Below are 25788 nucleotides of genomic sequence, written 5' to 3'. Positions count from 1 at the left end.
CATACCACATGATGTCAGCCTCTGTAATATAGTACATCAGTCTGATTGAGTATATGTTATTATTAGTAGTATTTTTCCATCTACTCTTATTTTGAAAATTGATACAGCTTCCTCAGTGTTCAGTCTCAGGCTGTAACGGAGGACGTTGTACCCCGCAGTCAGAATAATCGTCCGTCCCATCATGCGGAGGCGTTTTAATGCACCTAAGCTGGGTCTTAGTTAGAAAGAGATGCAAAGAGGTGACCCTGCTGCTTCCTGTGCTCAGTTTTAAGGACTCTGATGGGACACAAAGCCAACATCACCAGCCTGGGCTTCCATCCCTTTGGAGACTTCCTGGCCTCCAGCTCCATGGACACAAACATTAAGGTAGGCGTGCTTTCCTGTGTGAGAACATCTTTGAAGTCTTAATCCGCTCTAATGAAATGTCTCTTCTTTTCTGCTGTCAGCTGTGGGACTTGCGGAGGAAAGGATACGTGTTCAGATATAAGGTAAGTTTGTGCTCAGGATGACAGGCCGGCTCCTAATATCCTGCTCGAATCCAGGTGCACGTTTCTAACAGGTGGACAGTGGCTGCAGGTGGATTTGGTAAACACACCTGTGGTGACCTAACAAAGTGTGATGTGGACATTTGCTTCAGTGGAATCTGATCTTTTATGCAAATGAGTTGACCTCATCTGACCTGGAAACAGCACCGTGTGAAAAGCTAAATCCTGATTGTTTTCAGGTTTCTGACAGATTTTTGATGTTTTTCAGATGTTTAAGCCCCGCTCTACATTCTGATGCTTGTTTTCCACAGTTGTACCATCACATACAAAACAAACACACACAGACACGTGGTCACTGTGCGCCAAAGCCGAGGACGCTCAGAATGATTCGGATTAAACTGTGTCAGTCGGAGCTTTTATGGAGTCTTACAGTAAACGGATTATTGCATTTAAAAGAACTGAGAGACTTCAATTTAATTTTGTTTATGCAGCGCCAAATCACAACATCAGTCACCTCAATGCGCTTTATACTTTAAGATCTACATACAGAGAAAAACCAACAATCATATGACCTCCTATGAGCACTTTGGCGACAGTGGGAAGGAAAAACTCCAGAACCAGGCTCAGAGCTTCTACTTTCCTTCAAAATAAAAGCTTCACATGAGTCTCGATAGCAAAAATCTGACCAGTGTTGGTGTTGCAGGGTCACACTCAGGCTGTGAGGAGTTTGGCCTTCAGTCCTGATGGGAAGTGGTTAGCTTCAGCGAGCGACGACTGCACCGTCAAGGTACGACCTGATCTGACGTCTCACCTTTAATGTAAAAAATATATTTTAAGGATTGTTTTTCCCGGTACTTACATGTTGTGGTAACTCTGACTCTGTAACAGTAGATGCTGAGAAACCTTCAGAGTAACTATAACCTGCAGGAGTTACACGATGCTGTGAATGTAAACTGTGAAGCAGAACATCAGCAGCAGGAAACTGTGCAGAAAGGCTGGAAGACGTTAAAATGTTCCAGCTGGTCCTGGTTCATGTTTGGTAGTCACGTGTTCCCATAAAATAAAACGAGCGATTGAATCGCAACATTTTTAGATTCTTCTACATTTTAAAATGGTTTTAAAAGGTCCGTCTGTTGAATCACTTCAGTGTTTTAGGATTTTTAAGATCCATCTTTTCTATTAAAATAGTTTTCAGGACACTTCTTGACCCAGGTTCAGTTACATTTATTTAAATAAAGTAATAAGCTGGTGATGTGTAACGACTCGTTAGGCTAACATTTCATCGATGTTTAGAATTAAGTTTCATTTCATTTGCAGCGGTCGGATGTTCGGGTGTTTGAGAGCATCTTGGGAATTTAAAAGTGTGAACATGATGTGTTTATTCTGTAAATGCTGTGAAAGCATCAAACCGGCAGCATCCTGTAATAAAATCGCTCATTCTGATTGGCTGAAGGAGGTGAGCTCTGCTCTCTTCCTGTTCGATGACCTCAGCCCTGTCCTCTTGTCTCCATCAGCTGTGGGACCTGGCTCAGGGGAAAACCATCACGGAATTCAAATCTCACACCGCCGCCGTCAACATCGTCCAGTTCCACCCCAACGAGTACCTGCTGGCCTCCGGAAGCTCCGACAGGTACGTCGCCGCAGGCCGAGCGCCCGAGACGCAGCAGCTCGGAGCTGAAGGAGCGACTCATGAGTGGAATCAGTGTTTGTGACACTTTGTGGCTCGTTTAGTTTTTCTGTTTCATGAAGCTCAGAGGCTGCGCGAGGTTGTCCTCTCTCTGTGCCGCCAAGATTTTATTTTGGTGCTGAGTTTGATTGTTTGTGGCATTTTTTAAAATGTAACATTTCTTTTAGTCTGAAATTCTTTTACTTTTTTTCACATACATGTCCTGTGTCTTCTACATGTCCTCTGCATGTGCCACTAAATCATACATTTATAACTAAAAGTAAACAGGAAATATAATATAAATATAATAAAATGGAAATAATAACTCATCCTTTCTCCAACACAACCAGCAAATGCACTCAGTATTTAATCATTTCTTTATTTTTGCATATGAAGTATAAATAAGTATTCCAACATGAATCACTTAAATTGATTATTATGTTTAATTTGAGGACATCGACCTGGTGTTAGAGACAGTTTATAAGTTACACCAGCAAGCAAAGCTGTAGTTTGTGGCCTGATTTTCCGATTGTCATGTGATCGTGATGGAGCCGTTAAAGCTTTGAATGTGTCACTTCAAAGAAATGAGACATTTTGTAGGTTTTGGCCTGTTTTAGTGACAGAACAGGGAGCAGGGTCATTTTTATCTCAAACAGTTTATTGATGGAATAAATCTTACTCTCATTTATGAGAATAAGAAGTGACTCAAACACATACTTTCTTCAATTAATTATAAAAATGTCTTTAGCTTAGCTTGTAGTTAGAGCTGGGTTAGGCGACCCTAACCATCCCTCAGGTTCCTGGGGACTTCCCATGATGCACTGAGAGGTGCACTTTGCCCTCCACTCCCTCTTTTGTTCGTGTTTCGTTCCTCTTTTCTCTTTCTCCTCATTTACTGACTTGTCACTGCTGACCGTGGATCTGTTGGAGGTCTCTTCCTGTTCCTCAGCCGTGTTGTAGCGTCTTCACCTGACACTATAAAACACCTACAGGTGTCTCTAATGAGCTGCAGCTGTATGAACTCTGCATGTGCTTGCAGGACCATCAAGCTGTGGGATCTGGAGAAGTTTACGATGATCGGCTCGTTGGAGGGCGACACGACTCCGGTCAGGTGAGTTTTTCCCCGTTGCAGCAGGGTGTAACTGGAATGTGACCTCTGACCCCTGTCCCTGTGGTTTCAGGTGTATATGTTTTAGCCCAGATGGCTCCTGCCTGTACAGCGGCGCCACGGACTCGCTGCGGGTCTTCGGCTGGGAACCGGACCGCTGCTTTGACGCGGTGCCGGTGAGCTGGGGAAAGGTGTCTGACCTCGCCATCTGCAACCAGCAGCTGGTGTGTAGCTCCGCCCACCGCTCAGTAACAGTACTGTGCAGAAGTTTTAGGTAATCTTAATCTTCCACCTTCTCCACATGTCAGATCGGCGTGTCTCATCAGCTGTCGAGTGTGTCGTCCTACGTGGTCGATCTGAAGAGGGTAAAGAAGAGCGGTGGCGCCGTGATCCAGGGGATCATCCAGGACGACCAGCCGCTCACAGAGCCGAAGAAGGACCCCAAAGGAGCGGCACTGCGAAAGAACTACGAGAGACCCACGACCACCTGCAGATCGCAGAGGTACGGCACACTGAGAGACAGGAGAAAATACTCCAGATACTGCAAGTACTGACTCCTGGATTTAAAGTTTTATACATGAGCCACTGGTTTCATTCATCAAATACTCAGATCACATGTCATATATATATATATATATATATATATATATATATATATATATATATATATATATATATAAATCTTATTTGACTTCAGTGGAAAAGTTTCGCTTCCAGATTCTTTAATAAAAGTAAATAAAGTAAAAAATTTGCAGTTTTTCTTCTAAAAACAAACAAACAAATGTTTGTGATGTCATCAGGTTGAAGCACCGTTCAGAGTCTGACAGGCGGAGCCCCGAAGGGGAGAGGCGGAGCCCTAGCGAGGACGAGGCGGACGAGAAGCTGTCGTCTGCTGAGATCCACAACGCCGAGGACTACAAGGCCATCTTCCAGCCAAAGAGCGCCATCTGTAGGTGGACCCGGAGCATCGCAGCTCAGATGTTGAATAACGAATACAGTTATACGTACATACAACGAGATCTGTGAAATATTGCTATTGAAAAGGACGCTGAGTTCATCTTTAATCAACACTGCACCAACAAAATCTGTGTTTAGTTTCCCCGAAAGCTTCTATTTCCTCACCTGTTGATCCACCTGCAGCATCGCCATCAGTTCTGCTCTGGCTGATTTTGAGAAGCAGGCCATATTTGAAAAGTGAGAGGAGTAAACATTACTCGCTGTAAGAGCCAAACAGGATGGGAGGATCTGATTGGTTCTTTGTGCCTTTTTAAAATATTCATCCTAATGAGGACAAAGACACTCTCGTCATTTCTTCTTTTGTTTTCATGTCGTCACATTTATTTTGCAGTCTGAGCTCCTCGTTCTCCTCTCTTCCAGCTCGCACTCCTCCTAAGATGTCGGAGCCTTTTCCCGCTCCTCCAGAGGACGGTGAGTCCAGCACAGCTTCACGTTTCTGTGAGACATCAGGAGACGACGCGCCTCCGACGTTTCAGTTTATAGATGAAACACGAACAATAAATCACGTGTTCGACAGTGAAAAACACACGACACAAAAACACACGACAGAGGTGTTTCAGCTCCTGTTTTGTGGTTACTGGGTCGTTTCCTGATGATTTCTTCTTCTGCTCAGAGTCCATTTTGGCGATCAGCCAGCAGCTGAAGGACATCAAGTCTAATTATCCTGATAAACAGCAGGTCAGTGAACGCAGCAGCCGTGTGTCTGTGTGGAAACATGGACGCCTTAGGACAGCGGACTATAAATGCAACGAACCTATCAGAGCTCAAATACCTGCTGTTTACAACAAAGTAGTCCTCCAGCCGCTCGGTTTTCTCTTTCTTTAGTTAAAGATTTTTCTTTGTCTTCAGAAAATCGGTTTAATTCAAAACCATCTAAAACCTTTAACAGCTGTGTGACTTTGGTCTGAGTGCGGTTATATGAGAGGTTTTATGAGTCTAAATTAACAACTAAAATGATGTGTGAGAAATTATTTTGTAATAAGGCCCTGACCCAGATGAAGAAGGGTCACGAGACCATCAGGCTGAACGTGGCCGACTTCCTGCCCGTGAGTGCACGCGTCAGTGTTTTTAGATTCTCGCGACAGCTTTGATGATGAGAATAAAGCTGAACGTGTGTGGTCGGTCAGTCTTCACCCAACCACAGATCTGGAGCCCTGAGTGACGAGGAGGCCCTGACCCAGATGAAGAAGGGTCACGAGACCATCGGGCTGAACGTGGCCGACTTCCTGCCCGTGAGTGCACGCGTCAGTGTTTTTAGATTCTCGCGACAGCTTTGATGATGAGAATAAAGCTGAACGTGTGTGGTCGGTCAGTCTTCACCCAACCACAGATCTGGAGCCCTGAGTGACGAGGAGGCCCTGACCCAGATGAAGAAGGGTCACGAGACCATGTGTGTGATGCTGAGCAGCCGACTGAAGAACCTGCAGACGGTCCGAGGGGTGTGGACCCGAGACGGCATCAAGGTGAGGCTGACACACCGGTACCAGCAGCTCGCACGTGTGTGAGAAGGTCATGACCGTTTGGCGGTCTTCTGCCCGGATACAGCCGGGCAGCTCATTCATGCAGCTCCTTCTTTTATTGTTTTGTTTTCAGTTCGTTTGTGTCAATCAAAATATTTTCAAACTGCTCTTTGTTTGTGTGCAGATCGCTCTTGACACCGCCGTCTCCATGAATGATCCGTCCATAGTCGTGGACATCCTGAACATCATCAACCCCCAGCCGTGAGTCTCACACACACACACTCGTTTTCATATCTTAGTGAGGACATCTCATTGACATCATGCTTTAGAGAGCCGCTTACCCAAACCATGAAAAATGAACGCCTACTCGTAACCCTGAGGATTTGAGCCTCAATAATGCATTCAAGCTCGTGGGGACAGGCACTTTGTCCTCACAGGTGACTGTTGGTCCCCACAAGTATAGTAACATTTCAAGTTTCGGTCCTACAAAGCTGTCTAAACAGGTACACACTCACACACACAAACCCGTTTCTACATCTTTGTGAGAACCCTAAGTCACACCTTGGCTTGGCTGCTCCTCAGGGAGGAGAGTTTCACACATCTATCCAGTCAAGTTAAATGACTAATTACTGTAGAGCAGGGGTGTCAAACTCAGATACACAGTGGGCCAAAATTCAAAACTGGAACAAGGTCGCGGGCTAACGTTAATATTTATTGAAAAAAAAAAATCTTCCTCCAGATATAAGAATGAATCTTTTCTTATGGACTCAAACAAGTTTTGCTGAAAAACTGAATATGGAACAAGCAAAGCTTAATACTAAACAATATATATATTAGCTGTATAATACCAGTAGGCCAGCTCTGATAGTAATTTGGTATGGCTTCGCGGGCCAAATGTAATTAGTCTGTGGGCCAAATTTGGCCCACGGGCCAGAGTTTGACACCTATGCTGTAGAGCCTAAAGTTGTGCGCCGCTTGTTTAATTAAAGACACAAAGAAATCTGCTTATTCTGCAACAATAGGCCATTTTGTCCCCACAATTATAGTAGCATGCCAATTTCCTGTCCTGACAAAGATGTCACACACACGCGTGGAGACACACACACACACACACACACACAATTCTGATTTTATACAAGTACAAACCTTTATTTACACTGGAGTTCAAAAACAAAACCTTTCTTTGTTAGTTTAACCCAAAAAATCTAAAAACAGTGACAGAAGCTGACGATTGATGACAGACGAATCGTTCTACGCAGCTTTATTATTATTATTATTTTCAGTCTGTTCTGTTTCCAATCACTGAAAAGTTTTTATTGTTTATTTGATTGCATCTGTCTTCTAAGTTTCATTTTGAAGAGTTTGACCTGCAGTTGTTTGCGGGTTGCTGACCTTTATGAACGTATAAAACCAGATGTTGCGCTGCTGTTCCAGATCTCTGTGGAAGCTGGACGTGTGCATGGTCGTCCTTCCTCAGCTCGACAAACTGCTGCAGAGCAAGTACGAGAGGTGAGCGGCTCAGAGGTAAAGTTTCTGTTGTCCAGAGATGGCGCGCGAGCGTTCAGCGGCAGAGGGTACGTTTTAAAACAACGTCAGCATCTTTGTGGGCGTTTTCATCAAGTGTGACGGATGACTTTGTGGGTTTCACCATTACAACGAGAGAAATGAGTTCTGATGATGCTTCAGACGAACTGCCGGGAGGCAGCTCGGGTTGCATCAGAGATGATTTCGTCTTCTCAAAGTGAATTTAAAACTCTAATTCGGATTTTACGTAAAAAGAAAGATCACTTCCTGTTTGGTAACCTGAGGTCACCCGGAGTACTTTGATTGTCAGGAGGTGGAGCAGATCTCCGCTTCCTCCCGTCCTGAACCTGAACCTGCCCCGATGCCGTCAGTGTGTCGGTATGTCGTGTAATTCGATCATCCAATCAGCTTCCTTCTCTGTGCGTTTCCTCAGCTACATACAGACCGGCTGCACGTCTCTGAAACTCGTCATGAAGCACTTCTGGACGCTGATCTCGGACACTCTAAAGGCCACGCCGTCCGTCGGGGTCGACATCACACGAGAGGAGCGGTGAGTCTCACATCTGTCCAACAGCTGCTTGACTGATTTAGCAGCACCGTCAATCAATCTGCTGATTACTCAGATTACTCTGAGGAGGAAATGCCCCAAACCTCGGCTGACTCCACCTCTCGTTCTGTGTGGGACGTTTTTAAAGATGTCTGACACGTGTTCGAACCCAGAGACTTGATTCCTGCTGTAATCGCTCCTCAGCCGGCTGCTTTTCCCTTCCAGGTCTCCTCTTTGCACTCTGCATCTGCAGGAGCCACAGCTGTATTTTAGTGACTGTAGTAGGTTTGTTTGTCCAGCAGGTGTCACCTTTGTGCTGTTGGCGAGGGCCTGCGTCCTCGCCAACAGCAACACAGGCTGCTGAGGTTAACGGACGTTATTCCTGAGATGAGCTTCAGAGAGAGCAGCATGTTAGTGCGGTGGGGCAGCACTCATTCTGCGCCTCACTGCATTTGTTGTGAATGAAGGATGCTTCAGTGTCTCCTCCTCCAAGGGAGGTAAAAAAGGAAACATTAAACCACCTTTGGTTGTAGTACTCAGACGACAGGAACCTTCATAATAAAATGAATTGAACTGTAACCAGCGACAGTCAGTTTCTCTTATAAAGGTTTGTGCAGAGATGATGTAAATCAGACGAGACACTGGAGCAAAGATGTCCCATAATTCATAGCAACACATCATCAGTGGCGGTTTGTTCAATCACTGAAGGAAAACCATTTTAATCGGACAGACTCGCCAACGTCTGATGTTTTTGTGCTTCCAGACACCAGAAGTGCCGAGTGTGCTGCGAGCAGCTGAAGAACCTGAGCAACATCGTGAAGAACAAGGCGACGCAGGTCGGTCGTCACGGCAGCACCTTCAAAGAGCTGCAGCTGCTCATGTTGCCGCTCGACGACTCGCCCTGAGGGCGGCGCCGTGGATCAGCTGACTCCCAAGACCCCGCACTTTGTGTGTCCTTCTTTTGTCACGACTCTCTCCTGAGGCCTCCGTCACAGAAGAAGAAATGTTTTATTATTTATTGTATTACACTGTAGTTTTATTGTTATTGTTAAGCACTTTGGAAATGTGCTATATAAATAAATATAAATATAAATAAATCTGACCTTGACCTTGACCTTGACCTTAATGTTGAAGACGTTAAGTGACACTCAGAGGAAGTCGAGAAATTAAACCGCCGCTGCTAAACGAGCGGGTCGGTACTCGAATCGGGGAGGAGTCTCGGTCTCGTATGGAGGCGCTGACGGGAATGTGCCTTCAGAGGTTTGGATGTTTAAAAAGTGCTCACAGGTTTGCACCACACGAGCGATTCATGAAAGGCGGAGTAAAGATCAGCGGACAGAGACAAACCGCTCTGATGCGAACGTTTGAATCTGCCATGTTTAATCCCGTAAACCAGCGACGCAGATTTAAAAACGCCAAAAACAAACTCCAGCTCGGACTCTGTGCACACGTTTTCACTTTTCTACTGTTCACTTTCTCCACTGTGTTCATGTACAGCTCTGTTTATTTAAATAAAGACAAAATGAAGTTAGTTACTGTACTCTTCAGAGTGACTCGTGAATGCACCAGAAGCTCTGTCTCAGATTTCCTGCAGACCTCAAATGCAACATGCATTTCTACATCAGTTTAGAGCCAAGCGTGTGAAAGTCATGTCGGGTGATCTGCTCACAGATTTAAGTCTGTAAAGAATTAGACATTTGCACAGGAAGCTTGTGGAAAGACATGATCGAGCATTATTTCTACAACATAAGACCACTTTGACTCATATTTGAAGATCTTTTCTTGAGTGTACGGTCAGGTCATGAGTGTTTGGGCAGTTTTTATTCTTTTGCTTCTGTAAACGACTACAATTTATTTAAAATAGTAAAATATGTGACTGAAATACAGATAACAGCTTGGCACAGGTTTGAAAACTGCACACAGCCGAGTGTGACGTGTGGGCGGAGTCACCGGTGTTTATTACTGGGACAAACAGATTTCCAGCATCATTGACTGGACAACCAAAAACGTTCTGTGAAAGCAACCCAAGACCCAGAATATTCAACAGTCGAGTCGATCAGCTGACCCCAAATCAGCTGATCATGCTTTTCACTTCCTGAACACAAACTGAGGGTTGGTGATAGACCCAGTGCCAGCTAAAGCAAAGGAGGGAAGGTTAGCATGGTTGAGTTCAGTTCTCTCTGGCTCTCTTCCAATGAGAGGACTGCTGTGATTTGACGCTTTATAAATAAAATTGAATTGAATTATTAAAACAAGTCTGTAGGTTCCCGATCATTCAGGGTTTTCCCGTCTCACATCTAAAAAACTTTTTCAAATCTAGACGCTGAACGATGGCGTCTCTATAGATAGAGCAGCTGACACTAGAGATTAAACGCCTGGGTCTCTCCGTGTCCACCTGAAATTATTTCCAAGTGCCAGCTATCAGCTACCAGATTCCTCAAACCAACCAGACTCGCACCTTAACCACGTGTCTACAATGAGTCATGAAAACTCCCAGGACCAGCTCCAAGGGGACAACCCCAGTAGGGGTCAAATACGTGGGACTCCCCGTTAGCGGTTAGGAGTAAAGTCTTTTGGGTGAGAGCTGAAACATCCTGAAGCACCTCAAAATTAATTAATCCAGTCGAGCCAAACTCTGTGACAGCCCTGGCAAATCTACACATCCTAAACAAATCTCTGCACCTGCAAGCCGCTTTGCAGCCCACCTTCTCCTATTCCGCCAGCCTGAGGAACTGAGCAGGTGTCAACAGGTGACATCAAGTCGGAGCCAATTACTGCAGGTAGAAATGATCATTCACCTTTTGTCTAAAGCCTTCCTGACTGATGCGATCCTTAAATGTGATTTAAGCTGTGTGGGAACATTGGAGGCATAGACAGGAAATGAGGTTTAATCACAAACTCAGCTCAGTTTGTCCAGTTATTTGAGTCTGAAAGTGGTGCTAGGGGAAAAAAGTGGTTAATTCAGTCATTTTATTAACGCTCTTTAGATTAACTCAACTCACCTCTTGGTCATGTCATTTTCAAATCTACAGTGATGGTGTGTCAAACACTCCTTTTTACTGCTCTTTTAAATATTTGTGTCCACACGATGCCGACGTGTGCGTTTGTTCTGGAGCGTTTATTAAAAAGTAATTACAAAACAAAAACAGCAAGCAGAGTTTGATCATCAGGTCAACACACAGCAGCTCATCGCGTTTCTAAGCATTCCTGTTTACTACAGCTACAGCTAACAGTCCACTTCGCACCAAGTCAACAGCTACACGTGTTCTGTCTCAGGTCAAAGGTCACCAGTGACTTCCTGGAGGTTTTTGTTTTCTCCAAACAGGTGAAGAGACGACAGCAGAAGCACACAGAGAAGAAATGAGTTTAGATACGATTCGAGTCTTTTTGTTCTTCAAGCTGAAGGAAGTTTGAAATAAAAGGAACGTCCACCGGAGCAGAAGACTGAGACGCGACGTACAGATTTCCTCGTATTGCTCACGTCCTATTGGACAGCTTGGGATCAGTGGAGTACCCTGATTGGATAAAGGAGGAAAGCCTCCAGAAACTACAGATGGGAACACAACACACATGAAAAAAAACCTTAAAATTTATCTAAACTTTATGAAGAAAAAAGTACACTTTAAGGTTTCAGCCTGAAAATCCTCCATCGAACACGGTGCAGAGAAAAAAAGATTAAAAACAGATGGAGACAAAAAAAATTAAATTTGGATCACAAAAAAAACAAAAACGGAAAAATTCATGTGCCCGTATTCTCCAAAAGAAAAAAATTAAAGCATGTCAAACATAAATATACAAACACATTATGCATCTATGCACATCATCAGCCACGTTCGGGTTAGAAAATGATCTAAAAGTTTAAAGTGCAACAAAGAAACAATGAGAAATACTGATTGGAGAGCAGATACTGATTTCAGGGTTAATAAGGATTTTTTTGAGTCCCGACGGAGGAGCGCGAGTCCTGTCAGCTCATATCAGACGTCACAGCAGTCCAGACGTTTGGCCATCGTCTCATAACAGTCTGTCCAGATTTAAGACCGTCCTGTCCTGTAAAGTTTCCATCGGTCTTTGATCACTTTTGCCGCTCCTGTCGTTGGCTAAGAAGGAAATAAATCCAGGAAGAGCAGCAGAGGCCTCAGGGTGCTGGCTGACACCCTGCAGCGACGGCGCGGCGTCCGTCAGGCCGTCAGCTTCAGTCGTCCTGCAGAGAAACGAGAGCGTCAGCCAGCAGTCATGTGACCCTTTAACTCACCATGTCCACACTACTGACAATAAATGTGAAAACATGTTGTTTCTCTTCATTTCGCTCTTTCTAGAGCTGATCACAAAGTTCTTACACTGTGAAGCGACTTCGTCAGCAGTTTACAAAGCATCCCGACAGCTCCTGCAGACTCTCCTCTAACGCCTCTGCACGGACCACAAATAAAACAGACACCTGTGCTGCCCTTACTAACCTCTGCTCAGAAGAAAACAAACTGGCTTTAAATATTTCTCTTGTGTACCGCTGACATTTTTTTAAACCACCTCCCAGTTTTTACCAGGAATTTAGTCTGGAAACTTTTTAGATGAGAATTATTACTGGTGCTCAGAGCAGAGTCTCCATCTACACCACAGAAATCTTCAAGTCAAAGAATCATTCAGGTGTGTTTTTAAAGATAAGTTGTGTGTCCTGAGCAAAGATCACGTCTGCGTTTGAACACCGACAGACGTGATCTTTGCTCAGCACACTGGCTTCCTCCAACTTCTACATGAAACGTACAATTAAAGTTAAAGAGTTAAATCTGGCCAATTTCATGCTTTTTACAGTCATGGTTCAAGAACCTCATGATAACACTTCCTGTTCTAACCAAAAACACAGAAACATGGAGGATTTTACTCCACAGTCATCGGGTCGCTGCTAATACAGGAAACAGCAGCACCTTTGCTAACGTTACCTGAAGATCGACTCTGAGGCCAAGTCTTCATGTCACATTTGTTCAATTAGCTTCTGGTAATCAATACGATCTCTCACCGAGCATTTCTGTCAAACGTGGTCCCAGAAAAACCAGCAGGAGTCAGTCGATCTACCGAGGCTGAAACCTCAGACTGAGCCTGACTGCAGTGTGAACGAGCAACAACCAGAAGTGTTCCTATCAAACTGACACAAACAGTGTTTTCAGATTTATCAGTGCAGACATGGAAGGAAGGAAGCAATCCCACAATCCTCTGCTCATCAGCGAGGACGCTCAGCCAGGCCACAGAGCAGCGAGGGGGAGGGACGGGATTTATCCGGACACCAGCGCACTCAAACACCCACCAACAGTCGGACGTCACGAGACCGTAACAGAGAGAGGCGGCTCGTTTGGTTTTAGCTGCTGCAGATTCAGAAATATGAGTAAATAAAAAAAGCTGCAGGTGTTTTTATCAGTTTCATCTGAGAGCAGCACAGAGAGGAGGAGGATTAGAGACGGGATCACACTGCTGGCCTCGCTCCATTAAGGACTAAATGCTTTATAAAAATAAAATAAAAAACCTTCCAGCTGCTTCCGAAGCCTCTGAGTGCTTTTACGTCTCCATAATGGCTTTTTGTAACCAGACCTGACTGAAACTGGAGATCGTCACGTGGGGTTTATCGTCCGTCCTTCTGAACACTAAAGACAACTTTATTTTAAAAATTAAACACCTGATAAGACCTGAAAGGAGCAACCGAGGCCATAAACTCACCAGGAAAGTATTTACCTGGGATACAAATCATATTTTCAAAGCACTTCTTTTTCAAACTGAGGAGTCGCCCCCTGCAGGTCATCAGAAAGGATGCAGGTTTAAGCTGCTTTTGCACTCAGTGCCTTCATCGTTTACCTTCTTTATTATTCCCAGATGTTAATGTAAGAATCATTTCTCATCTTTAATTTATCCAACTCGTCCTGCACCTCTCTGTCCTGGGATGAGATGAAACCTCAAACGTGTAAATTTCTGGTGACTTGAATTCCAAAAGAAGCTGATGAGTGATAATACAAGACTCCAGCAGCCGAACAGGCGACACACACACACACACACACACACACACACACACACACACACACACACACACACACATTCTGTGGTTAGAGGTGAGGAGCATTAGATGGATGGTGGAGGAGACAGGGGGAGGGGGCACCATGCCATGCTGAGAGCTTCCATGCCAAGCTGTCCACCAATCAGAATACACCCCCACCTACCTGCCCACCGTCCCCCACCAATGGGCTGGCTCTGTCTACCTGTCTGTCTGCAAACCAACCAATCAGACCACAGAATGAGGACACAGAAGAAGAAGGAGGAGGACAGACTGACAGCGGGCGTTCCTGGAAAATTCCTCCTCCACTCTTACAGCTCAGACCTGCGATGTTCAGGAGTTATCATCATTATTATTATTTACGCTTTGTTTACGCTAAGCTTTGTTCTGATGTTGTTTCGGAGCTCGTCTTCATTTCCTCAGACTTTTTCTATTCTTTTGTATTTTTGATGCGACAAACATTAAAAGCACGATAAGTGACGGTCTGAGACTTCATGCCGTGGCGAGAGGACGAGGAGCACCTGGACCTCACAGTCTCACCGACTCTCGCTGTAACGACTTCCTCAGAGGGTTTTAAATCCCTCTGCTGACACAGACGTCTGTGTTTGCACAGATAGTTTCAATGCTCAGAACCTTTCCTCTGTGAACGTGTCTTAAAGCGATCGTAGAAAACAGGCGAGAAGCTTCAGAAACCGAGCCGAGCTGCCTTTGTTACAAACACATACACAATCTCTCTGCCACTGATGAAACCAGCTCCATTATTCTGACTGTTCTAAGACCAAAGAAGCAGAGTTTAAAGTAACATCCACAGAATAAAATCATGGAGGACGGACTCTGTGAGCTGCATGTGTGAATGTCTGTCCCCTCCCACAGCCAGTGGCGTGGTTCCACCTCTGAGCACAGAGGTTTTGTGGTGCTGTGTCTTTACTGGGTTTTTTCCTGTGAAAACATGTGGAACTGGTTTGGAACATCGTGCAGTGGTTGTTAGTCCTCCACACTGAAGGGAGCCAGCTAGGGTGCTTTGGGGGTCCGACCAGAAAACCTGCAGCGCTGCAGGTTAACTGTTTCACCCAGGACAGAACCAGGACACACTGGAGAGGTTAAAGCTCGCAGCTGGGTGGAAATTCCCGAGAAAATGTCTGAAGAGAGGAACATCTGTTTTCCCCGGCCACTAAGGATGGATGGACAGACAGATGGATGGAGGCATGGGTGGATGGATGGACGGAGGCATGGGTGGATGAATGGAGTTGGGTGCCGTGTTGTTGGAAAAGAGATTGTGTCTCCAGGTTGTGCACGTAAACACAGCGTGTGTGTTATCGCTGCTGCTCTGTCAGGGTCCAGCGGAGGGTTTAAAATCGAGCGGCGGACAGAAACAAGCGGACACACGGACGACTTCGGACGGAGACCAGTTCAGCAGCTTTCTGTTCTGGAGGGATCCGCTCCTGACCTTCAGCGATGAGCTGCTGGGTTTACTGGTGAGTTGAAAGGGAAGAATGTTTTCATGCTGGGAGTCTCGTAGAGCAGCTTTGCATGATTCACAGTTCAGAATAATCCTTTGTGTTCCTCTGAGCCTCGGTTCAGCCCCTCAGTGAGCGCTTGTGGCTGAGTGTGACCGGCTGCAGTTTGCAGGAGACCTCGTTCATATTTAAAGGAGCCTCCATGAGACTTTGAGGGCTGCAGGCGTCTTTGTGTTTGCATGGTTTCACACGCCAGTCAGACTCTAGTGCATCAGTGCATTACCCTTTTATTTCTGTTGTTGTGTTGCAGCCTCTGAACTTCATGTGCATGCCCACCACCTCCACCTCCTGCAGCACATTTCAAGAGAAAAAGTAGTTCAAGTGTGATCTGAGGTCTTATTCTTGTAATGTGTAAATAGTGAATCGTGTGGAAAACGTTCCTGACGTTGATGGCGTGGGATAAACAGGGTTTCCTCCTCAACATCTCCCCGTAGGAAAGGATGCATGTGAGAGGAAGCAAGGAGACAAAGGAGGAATTTTACATCTCTCACTGAGTCATAACTTCTGTCACCTGTCAGACTGCAGTGATGATGATGATGATGATGATGATGTTTGTTTACAGAAAGAGGGCAACGAATCACCACAGACAGAGGAGAGGGCGGAGCAAAGGGCGTCGGCGGGCCAATCGGACGACGAGGACAAAGAGAACGAGCCTGATGACGAAGATGACGAGGAGGACGATGACGATGGAGGAGGATGGATCACTCCCGGTAACATCAAAGAGGTGAAAATGGACTCCGCTGATTGGACGGCTCCAGCTGACATCAAAGTCGGCTGTCTCACCACCGACTTCGCCATGCAGGTAACGGATGCAGACGGTGCATTCGCTGTTTTTCACCTTCTGTCTAAAGGTTTGTGTGAATGGTTTCAGTAAACCGCTGCGTGAATAAATATTCTCCTGCTTTACGCCGGACTTCAAAAAGCTTTCGCTGTCTGTGTCCCAGAACGTTCTCATTCAGATCGGACTTCACGTTCTCTCTGTGAACGGGATGCTGATCAAGCAGGCGAGGAACTACATCCTGAGATGTCACGCCTGCTTCAAGTGAGTCCGAACAAAGTTAACAAAACCTCTTCAGGCTGAAAGGGAGGCAGCTCGAATCCGTTCCAGCGAAAAATACAAAACACGACATTTAAAACATTTAAATTTATATCAAGAGTAGAATAAAGGTGCTGAACAAGTGAAAATGTCAGGACTGCTTTATTAAAAGAATAAAGATAAATTAATACATAAATAAAATGGACAAAGTCAATGAAAGGAATAAAATAAATAAATAAATGTATTAAATTGCTGCTTGAGTAGGTTAAAATAAAAATAATAAAACACAGTAAAAATGATGCTTACATAGAAAAATATAATAAAGGTGCTCCAGAGATACAGATGTAAATAAGGTCAAAATAAAACATCATGTAAAAATCTGAATATAATCCATTAAAGTGGCTCTACACCAGGGGTGGGAGGGCTGGCGTCCTGCAGGTTTTAGATCTCACCCTGGGTCAACACACCTGAATCACATGATTAGTTCATTACCTGGTTTCTGGAGAACTTCAGGACATGTTGAGGAGGTCATTTAGACATTTAAATCAGCTGTGTTGGATCTAAAACCTGCAGGACTCCGGCCCTCGAGGCCTGGAGTTCGCCCACGCCTGCTTTAAGAAAAAGCACAGATGTTAAAGTGGATCAGAACGATGGAGCGTGGAGTGCAGGGTTGGAACAAACCTAACATGAGAGGACAGATGTTCCTCAGACGGACAGATGTTAGTGACCTGTCCTGTTCTTAGAGGCTGTAAGGAGAATAAAGCGAGGGGTTGCCCGTCCAGGAGCATTGACCTGTTAAATGTTTCGATTCCAGGACGACGAGCGACATGAACAAAGCTTTCTGTCCTCACTGCGGGAACAGAACCCTGAAGAAGCTGGCGGTGACGGTGAACGAGGATGGCAGCATGCAGATGCATTTCTCCAAAAACCCCAAAGTGTTGAACCCCAGAGGGCTCCGGGTGAGACGCGGCGTTTTATCACTTCTAAAATGACTCTGCGTTCGCATCTGCAGCGTAAATCGTTTTTTCAGACCGCTTCAGTTCTGCCTGAGTCGGGTCTAAACGTCCTAAACATGACCGCTGCCGTCTTGTGTTTCAGCACACGCTGCCTCTGCCTCAGGGGGGGAAACACTCCACCAACCCCCAGCTGGTGGAGGACCAGCGCTTCCCCCAGCAGAGGCTCTCCCGGAAGGCTCGCCAAAAGACCGATGTCTTCAACCCGGACTACGTGGCCGGAGCGTCGCCGTTCTGTGAGAACGACATCTACAGCCGAGCCGCCAACCTGCAGATCAGAGACGGCCAGTGTGGCGGCGGCAGGAGGCGGGCCAACCCCAACGCCACCCGCAGGAAGTTCATCAAGAAGAAGTAAAGATGGCGAGCATGCATCGTGTTTAAATTAAAGGACCGGACCGTCATTTCCCAAATCATCCATCGGCTCACGTGCGACAGATTAACTCACCAGGTCTTCTGGTGCGTTCATGGACAGTCAGACATCCAAGACATGAGGATTAACTACAGCTCTAAACACGGTGTTCAAAGCAGAAGAGACGCGCGTGACAGCCAGAGGAAGTCGATGACACTCGGCGACACACGGGCGAATTAACTGCTGGCAGCACGAGTGACTCTAACAATACCAGCTCCAGATTATTACAGATTACATAGCATCCCTTATGGAACGAGCCAGAATAATAAATACATTAAAAGTGTGTGAAATTTCACATCGGTGTCTGTTTCTGCTCATTACCTCCACCACAGAGGCAGGAGCGCGCTCGGTCTGCAGGGCGGCGACGTGATACAGAGATTCTGCTACATATCAGGATTTCTGTGAGTGAAGAAGGAAGAAATAAAGCTCTGCTCCTAAACACTCGCTGCTGGAGACGTTTCTCCTCCAGTCGATTAGATGAAGGATGGCAGAGGTGGATGAACATCTGTAAGAGCAAACGGCAGTACTGAACGGACCAATAACGGTCACTCTGGGTTACACGGCTACAGCGTGCAGGTGCACATCAGGTTCAGGGTTTAAACAACGACTAAGGTGTAAATCCTCCTTCCTTCAAATTTTGCCAGACGTAATATTCTTATTAAAATATTTGTTTTAGAGAGCAGTGAAACCTTTCACAGCGAGTCTGCTTGAACTACGTTATAGTTTCCAGCTCAGTGTTTATGGCTGATCTTCAGTATTTTACATCTTTATGATAAAAACATCATCATGAGAAACATTTCTAACTGTCCTGTAACGTCGGGGTCCTGCACTGAAAAACGCAAACCGACTTCTCTGCAGTTTTCACTTTGTAAAGCCGGACCAAACGTGACCCTTCAGTGGGCTGCCTCTGGGGCCGAGGGCCACATGTTCGACATAAATAAACTTTATTATTGATTACAATTTCATGCTTTGGCGTGTGGTTAAACGGTAACACCACTGTGTGCCGCATAGTGCTGGACCTTTTATGCCTTTATCTTCTCGTTGCACCTTGTGAGTCACTGAAGTTGTGCCAGAAATGCTGTGTTTCTATGGTAACACAGCATTACATCATTGAATTGTCCCGTCGCCGTCTGACAGTAAAATTACACAAAAACCAACGATTCAAACACGACGCAGAGGGAGAACATGATCACTGGAAGGTTTATATTTTTAAACAGGAAAATAAGACCTAACAGGCAGGTGTAGTAAGGCTGTTAGTTGGTGGAAGTAGCGTCCACGAGGTGCTCACCTGTAGATCTGTGAAGGTGGAGATCCTTGAGTTTATCTTCAGATATTCCAGACAGGTGGAGATCAGCTCAGACTGACCGTGACTGTGCAGAAACTGCAGTACGCTCCTTTAAACATGAGACTGACTCGTCAATATAATTGATCTTTATTGATTTCCAATGAATCTTTGAATCAAAGTGAAAGATTTGTGTCCAGACAGTTTTTAACAAACCCACCATGTAAATCAGACACAGCTGACGGACTACAACTCCCAGCTGACGGACTACAACTCCCAGCTGCCTCAGCAGAAAAAGCTCAAAGATGAGGCCGACGCTGGATGAAAATGCAGAGTCAGTTTCTGCCCTTCAGGACTTTCCTATAATAAACCAAACTTTTGGTTTTCTCACATTTCTGACACGTTACCAGGAAAACACAAACATTCAGTTTTTCCTTCTTAAAGGACGAGAACGAGCTGAAGATCTCCGGGAGCAGAGTTAAAATCAGGTGGACTCCATCATCGATGGAAAAAGAAGCAAACTAAACTATTTGCTTATTTTCCTTCTACGTTAGTGAGTAAACCTTTAAATAAGAGAAGAAATGTCACCATTAAAGCCTTTTTCTCACATATATAAAAATATTTTAATGCTTCAGTTTTGACAGATGTCCGTCACAGGATACAGTTTAGAGCCAGCGTTTCCTCGCCTTCACTCCTCGTCCTGCTTCGGCTCTTTAAACTCTGTCTTTGTCAGTTCAGCTCCGGGTTTGGAGTCTCTGACATCGGATGGGGTCGGCGCCGGTTCTTTGGGCTCCATGTCAAACGTCAGGCTGCTCAATTCTGCCGTAATGTCGACCTCTGGCACCGGCGGCTCCTTCTGAGGAAGCAGGAAGTCCAGAGGCTCGAGGACTGTGGCGAGGTCGATGGAGCCCAGATGGCCGTACTTGTGCAGCTGGGTGGGAGGAACACCTGCGGAGAGACAACAGATTTGATTCAGACCAAACTCTGCTGCTCAGCACTTCTTAAGCTATTTTAGCCATTACAAAGAATAACTTTGAGAAGAGAGTCCAGGGCAAAAAAAGAAAAAGAGGTTAAAGATTTTTTTCTCTTTTAAACTAATTTTGTGAAGTTTTCTTCTCATTGACTGATTGGACCAAAAGTTTAACTTTACTACACAAAAAAAGCTTGTGTGGTGATTTTGTGGTTTTATTAGTGCCCCCTACAGGCTGAAGCGGTCATTACTCCAAATTCAGACCATGGTTTCACAAATGTCCCAGTGGCTACGCCCATCTTTTATGTACAGTCTACCATGTACGTTCATGCGGTTTCCAGCCCGAGACCGAAGGTGACCAACAAGAACAACAACGCAAGGACAACAGTTTAAACTGAGACCGCATTATTGGAATAACGGCTTCACTTCCAGGCCCGTCGTTAAACGTCTTCAGCATCACCGCGTCCGTTTTAAACGAAGAAACAAACTCAGACGTTGCTGCGAGTCCTCACCCAGGATGAGAGCGAGCTGAGCCGGTGGAAACAGGACCTGCAGGCAGCGGTTCAGGAAGGGCAGCAGGTCTTCAGCGTACGCACAGCAGAACTGAATAAACAGCTCCTTCTCCCGGCTGCTGAAGGCCGTCTCCTCCGCCCGGTGAAACACCAGAATCTGACGGGTCACCTGACAAAAAACGACACCGTCAGCAGCTGTTAATCCAGCATCAGTCTGACTTTAACCCAGATTACACCAAAGATCCAGCTGCTCACCATCTTCAGGGCTTCCTCCAGGCATTTGGTGACATTCTCCACCACTCCGATGGGGCAGCAGAGGCGGAGGTCGTTGAAGGCGGTCAGGATGTTGTTGAGAAAGCAGGCGAGCGGCTGGAAGTCCAGCAGGGACATTGGGGGCTGCAGGGTGCCGGGCTGCGGGGCGGGGGCTACGACGGGGATGGTCCCTGCCAGCACTGAGGGCAGGGCGATGAGGGTGTACAGGTTCATGTCCTCCTGGAACTTTTCCACCGCCTCCTTCACGGCTCCGCGGAACGTGTCCACCGCCACCCGCTGGAACATGGGCGCCAGCTGCCCGCGGAAGTCCGCCCCCACCCTGCTGAAGGACAAACCGAAGTACATGCACTGACCCAGCAGGGAGTCCAGGCGGCTGCCCACACCCCGCTGCAGGTCCCTCTCTAAGGTCTCCAGGAACTCTGCCACCTTGTGCACCACCCAGCCGTGGAAGATGGCGCCCTCGTTCACAGCCATGAGCCCACCGGCGGGGGGCACTAGCGGGTCCTCGTCAGAGAAGATGGCTCTGTACTGGGTGATGATGTCAAACATGTGCACCCTGCAGGCCTCGATGGTCTTGGTGATGTGAAAGTAAGCATCGTTTTCAGGGATGGCGGCGAGGATGGAGTGCAGCCAAGTGCTGCGAGCCTGCAGGAACTTCACCCGCAGCTCCGCCTCCGTGAACACGTCCATACGCCGCAGGTAACCGATGACGCGGAGGCACACGGGAAGCTGGGAGTTGCTGCGGAGCTGCTGCAACAGCTGGTTGAGCATCAGCTGAGCCGACTGACGCACTTCACGCACGATACCCTAAAGATGGAGAAGGTCAAAGGTTAGAGGAGCCGAAACATTAGATGTTCTCCACAGTGACCTTTTCTGTTTTATATCTCAGCAAAGAGAAAGTTTCTCAACTGTTTTTCTCCAGTTTTTGTCAATTTAGAGTTTAAACTAGCGATTTCCAGCCTGTACCTGAACCTGAGCCCCATCAACAACCTCCCGCAGTCACATTTTAGCTTTTTCACCTTCTCTGAAAGCCTGCTTTATTCCAGCTGGCCAACACCTGGAAGCCTGCTGAGGGGCAACACCCAGAGCTTGTTAGCTGTGCACGTAACAAAAGAAAACTGAGTATTCAGAGCGGTCTGGAGCCTGAGCTCTTTAATTCTCTTCACACGTGTAATTGTTTATTTGAACATTTTTTCTCCAACATCACACGACAGAAAATCAAAGAAAAGTAACGTTTATTTAGCCCTAACAGTTCATTTTCCTAAATAACATTTAGAGTTTCATTCAGGCAGTAAAAAAACCCCAAACACACCCGCTTTTTGGTCAGCCTGGTCTGGACTCACCTGGATGACGGGCAGCGACGAGTGTTTCTTCTCCAGCCTCTTCACGTATGCCGCCAGCTCCAGAGCCTCTTCGTAGTAGCCGTTGCGGACGCAGGTGTCCATGAGCTGAGGAATCTCCAGAATCTCCAGGATCTCCGTGTGGCGGTTCAGAGTGAGGCTGTTCATCCGGCGGCTTGCTCCGATCTCCTCCGCCTCTTTCATGAAGTGCCTGAAAACAAAATGAGCCCCCAAAGCTCAGAGAGACAGCACAACAGCAAAAACACAACTATGTGTAACACTTTATAGCTCTAAGAACCTTTTATTATCTTTCATTAATGTTCCCAGTCTGTAGTTTTGTTCTGGTTGTGGCTAAAGTCTGGCTGCCTGTTTTTTATTCTGAAAGGAGGCTGACGAGCCAGCTCAAGGGAAATTAATCTGCTGCTGTTTTATTCCCAGTCAATTCACCTTCTGTGGCATATTCCTAAGAAAATAACTAAGTTATTCACTTTGTGATCCTACAGTGAGCTACAATAATAATAATCTGCATCTCTCTCCTTGATCAGTTCATCCTGTGTGCTTTTTAAAAAATATCTAAAGTTTTTATTAACCTAACAGTAAATGATGACACTTTTATAGACCCCAGTTTCCTCCTGCTGACATCCCCTCCACAGGGAGCCACCGACCTGCAATTCTCTCCGAAGCGGGGCAGCTTGTCCAGCAGCCGGGACACGCTGCTCTCCACCCGCCCGAAGTCCCGGTAGATGTGCTCGGTGCAGTCGGCGGTGCGGATGAAGGTCTGGTAGTTGGAGAAGGCCAGCTCCCGGGTCTGCTGCAGGATCTGAGCCCGCTCCTCCGCCAGCCTCTCCGGCTCCCGACCCAGCTTCTCCACCCCGAAGGAGCTGAGCTCCGACAGGTAGGCCGCGAAGTCCGGGTTGTCCCTCCAGCTGTCCGGGAAGCTGTCCTTAAAGATGGACGCCAGGATGCTCTCATCCTCCACGTCCACCGCCGCCATGTTTACCGCTGCAGGTTCACGGAGTCCCGGTTCACAAACTGACAGATTTCCTGGTTGTAAACAACCGGAACATCCAGTGCTGACGAACACGTCCCGGTTCTTCTTCTTCTCCTTCTGACGCGTGTCAAAAAAGCTTAAAGGTGAAATACTGCCACCTGCCGGTGTTGTGCCAAAAAGTCATTTCCGAAGTTTCTTTGTTTTTGTTTTGTTTTGACTGTATACTATAATAATAGGTATATATGAAATACATAGAATATATTTGTGACTCTGATTTATTGAGTTATTATATCTATTTTGTCCTTTTTGGTCACTTAAATCATGTTTCTATAACTGTGACGTTACATTTGTTGGCCACGTCTCTCTGGAAAAAGACATTTCTGTTGCTAAAAACTGATAACTCAGCTATTATCAAGGCAGCTTCTGCCTTGAGATAGGATTTCTTTTTTTTTTGTGGAAAGTGAATGAATTATTCATGAGAGAGATGTCTAACACTTTTTTCACAGATTACAGGCCAACAATTAATTTATGACTGTTTAAATGTTTTTGCAAATATCACCAACACCAATATGAATAATTACTAGGATACTGATTTACCTGTATAATAATATGATAATAATATTCTAAGTACATTACAGTACAGTAAGTATATATGATACTGTAATAGAAAAATTACACACACTCGTTAACCTCTCAGTGAACCTCTGCACCAAAGCCTAGTGAGGCTAAAAATAGCCTAAATTAATTTAAACGAATTACGTTATTACAACTAATGCATAGACTGGCCATGGGCATACCGGGCATTTGGTGATTTTTCGTTTTTATGGGCCGATGGTTTTTTGTTTGTTTGTAACAGTATAAACAATGAAAGGTGGTGGATTGGCCAGATGCTGGCAGATGTGTAAGAAGTTGTTTGGTGGTGGCTATGGCGGAGCTCCCACTGAGGCCAGCAGGTGGATGAGGGAAAGGGGAGGCAGGAGGAGGAGGAGAGCCCCGAGGCGGCCGCCGGTCCGAGTGTCAGGTGAACTGAACTTCAGGTAAGAAGTTATGACCTGCAGTCTATCTGGGTCAGATATGAACCAAGTTTAGGTGGAGTTTATTTTCGTTATGCTGACTTTTTACAGTCAGTTACAATAACTTGTACTGACAGAGTTCCTATACAGCTGGGTGGGTGCTATGATGTTACTGATAGTGAACTTTACTTTATTCATAAGGTTAGTTAGTAGAGTTGCCAACCGTCCTGTAAAAACGGAATCATCAGAGAAAATATTACGCGTTTCGTGTTGAGCTGAGAAGAGACGCAGTTTGTCCCGGACTTCAGCTATAATGAAAAAGACACAAAGCTGGATTTATTCTGCGTCTTTACGCTGTTAGCTGCCTCTTCTTCGCTCATTCAATCATGAAACTGATCAATGATCAACTGATCGGCTTTTCTCTCTCGTTTGTTGATCGCCCACTTTGCGCCAGAAACAGGAAACCAGCAGATGTCGCGCTAAACAACAGCAGCACGTTTAAGCTGGATCAGCTGTTGTTAGAATTTATTTAATATTAATTTCTAGTATCAGCTGATGTTTGCTGGAGCCACAGCTCTAAAACTGCTGGTCATGATGTCGGTTTGGTTATGTGAGAGGGAAACATGAAGATGAAACCAGGAGATGTCCTTACTGGATCATCAGAGCTGAACAGGTGATGGAGAAACAGGTTTACCTTTTAGATGACATGAATGAGTTGAAGTTATCAACTGTTTCTGAGAGACAAATAACACCAGGATCCTTTTTTATGTAGCTGACAGCTGGTAACTGTGCAGGGGCGGGTCTAGCAAAGTTTTGCCAGGGGGGCAGGTAGGGCATTAACAGGGAGAGGGGGGCACAAAGAAATACTTTTCTTTCTTATTCTCATTTAAAATGTCTCGCTTTTAATAAATAATTATCTGAATCTTACAACCAAAGTTTTCATCTGATGTACAATGTATAGAAATCCTACATATACCAACAAGACTGTACATCACTGTCACAACAGCGTTTGTTTTCATTCAAAGGCTTTATGGCTTTTCCTGTAATACCTGGTGGGCCGGTCACTAGTCAAAATGCCCGGACCGATTTTTTGTCCCAATCCAGCCCTGAACTAATGAATTAATTTCCTAATTAATTTTGTTTTATTTTAGTTTTGTAAATACACAATGTCATTTTAGATAGCTTTCATTTTCTTACAAAGCTGCTTTTCTTTCAGTGCAGCTTAAATCATTAGAGGCAAATTTAGAGGGGGCGGGTAACCAGGTTTATGAGAAACTAAAAACCAAATTTAGAAAAGGGACAGATATGTGAGGGGGAAAATACTTAATCACAAGAAAATAAAAGATGCATTTAGGAGAAATTATAAGGAAAAAAATCTAAATTTACCAGAAAAGATTTGAGAAAAAGGGAAAAGTTTGGCAAACGTAACAAAAATAAAAACAAAGAGAAACATGTCAAATCTGGAGAAATGGAAATTTAAGATAAATACCGCTAAGTTAACGGCGCTACTGAAAAGTTCAACCTAGTGATCGTTTTCTACAGTCATGACTTCGAAGCGTATTTGTTAATAAAGTTGTTTGGGGGAAAAGGGTAA

The 25788-nt window shown here is 45.5% G+C and overlaps 4 protein-coding genes and 1 long non-coding RNA gene across 7 annotated transcripts in view; 3 read left to right on the top strand and 2 right to left on the bottom strand.

Annotated features, from left to right (window-relative positions):
* LOC309709147 (uncharacterized protein) overlaps positions 1–25788 on the top strand; it is a 51112-nt gene that overhangs the window by 8176 nt on the left and 17148 nt on the right. For all 3 annotated transcript variants that reach the window (XM_082537637.1, XM_082537636.1, XM_082537638.1), the window contains 10 exons: positions 266–366; positions 447–488; positions 1189–1272; positions 2000–2115; positions 3191–3262; positions 3333–3483; positions 3568–3761; positions 4060–4208; positions 4637–4687; positions 4890–4954. In XM_082537637.1, the coding sequence (XP_082393763.1) occupies positions 266–366; positions 447–488; positions 1189–1272; positions 2000–2115; positions 3191–3262; positions 3333–3483; positions 3568–3761; positions 4060–4208; positions 4637–4687; positions 4890–4954 (1025 nt within the window). The remainder of the gene's footprint in view (positions 1–265; positions 367–446; positions 489–1188; positions 1273–1999; positions 2116–3190; positions 3263–3332; positions 3484–3567; positions 3762–4059; positions 4209–4636; positions 4688–4889; positions 4955–25788) is intronic.
* Positions 5100–8904, top strand: LOC309709294 (katanin p80 WD40 repeat-containing subunit B1-like). The gene is made up of 7 exons (XM_082537848.1): positions 5100–5322; positions 5404–5508; positions 5590–5739; positions 5921–5997; positions 7171–7245; positions 7694–7810; positions 8571–8904. Exons 1-7 carry the CDS (start codon positions 5230–5232, stop codon positions 8710–8712), a joined length of 759 nt encoding a protein of 252 aa, XP_082393974.1. The 5' UTR covers positions 5100–5229; the 3' UTR covers positions 8713–8904.
* On the bottom strand, positions 10897–12830 carry LOC309709387. The gene is made up of 2 exons (XR_014277497.1): positions 12742–12830; positions 10897–12008 (listed from the first exon to the last, which is right to left on the bottom strand). It is a non-coding gene; the product is annotated as an uncharacterized lncRNA (long non-coding RNA).
* On the top strand, positions 15080–18108 carry LOC309709284 (RNA-binding protein NOB1-like; the record flags this gene model as incomplete). The annotated part of the gene is made up of 5 exons (XM_082537839.1): positions 15080–15313; positions 15918–16157; positions 16300–16397; positions 17206–17350; positions 17490–18108. 5 exons carry the CDS (start codon positions 15080–15082, stop codon positions 17757–17759), a joined length of 987 nt encoding a protein of 328 aa, XP_082393965.1. The 3' UTR covers positions 17760–18108.
* Positions 19230–24214, bottom strand: LOC309709171 (conserved oligomeric Golgi complex subunit 8-like). The gene is made up of 5 exons (XM_082537676.1): positions 22856–24214; positions 22194–22401; positions 20833–21657; positions 20578–20746; positions 19230–20043 (listed from the first exon to the last, which is right to left on the bottom strand). Exons 1-5 carry the CDS (start codon positions 23182–23184, stop codon positions 19784–19786), a joined length of 1791 nt encoding a protein of 596 aa, XP_082393802.1. The 5' UTR covers positions 23185–24214; the 3' UTR covers positions 19230–19783.

This window comes from Aulonocara stuartgranti (assembly GCF_965226115.1).
Source record: "Aulonocara stuartgranti genome assembly, chromosome: 1".
NCBI lineage: Eukaryota > Metazoa > Chordata > Actinopteri > Cichliformes > Cichlidae > Aulonocara > Aulonocara stuartgranti.
The sequence above is the reverse complement of the archived record's forward strand: the minus strand, read 5'-3'. Positions and strand labels throughout refer to the sequence as shown.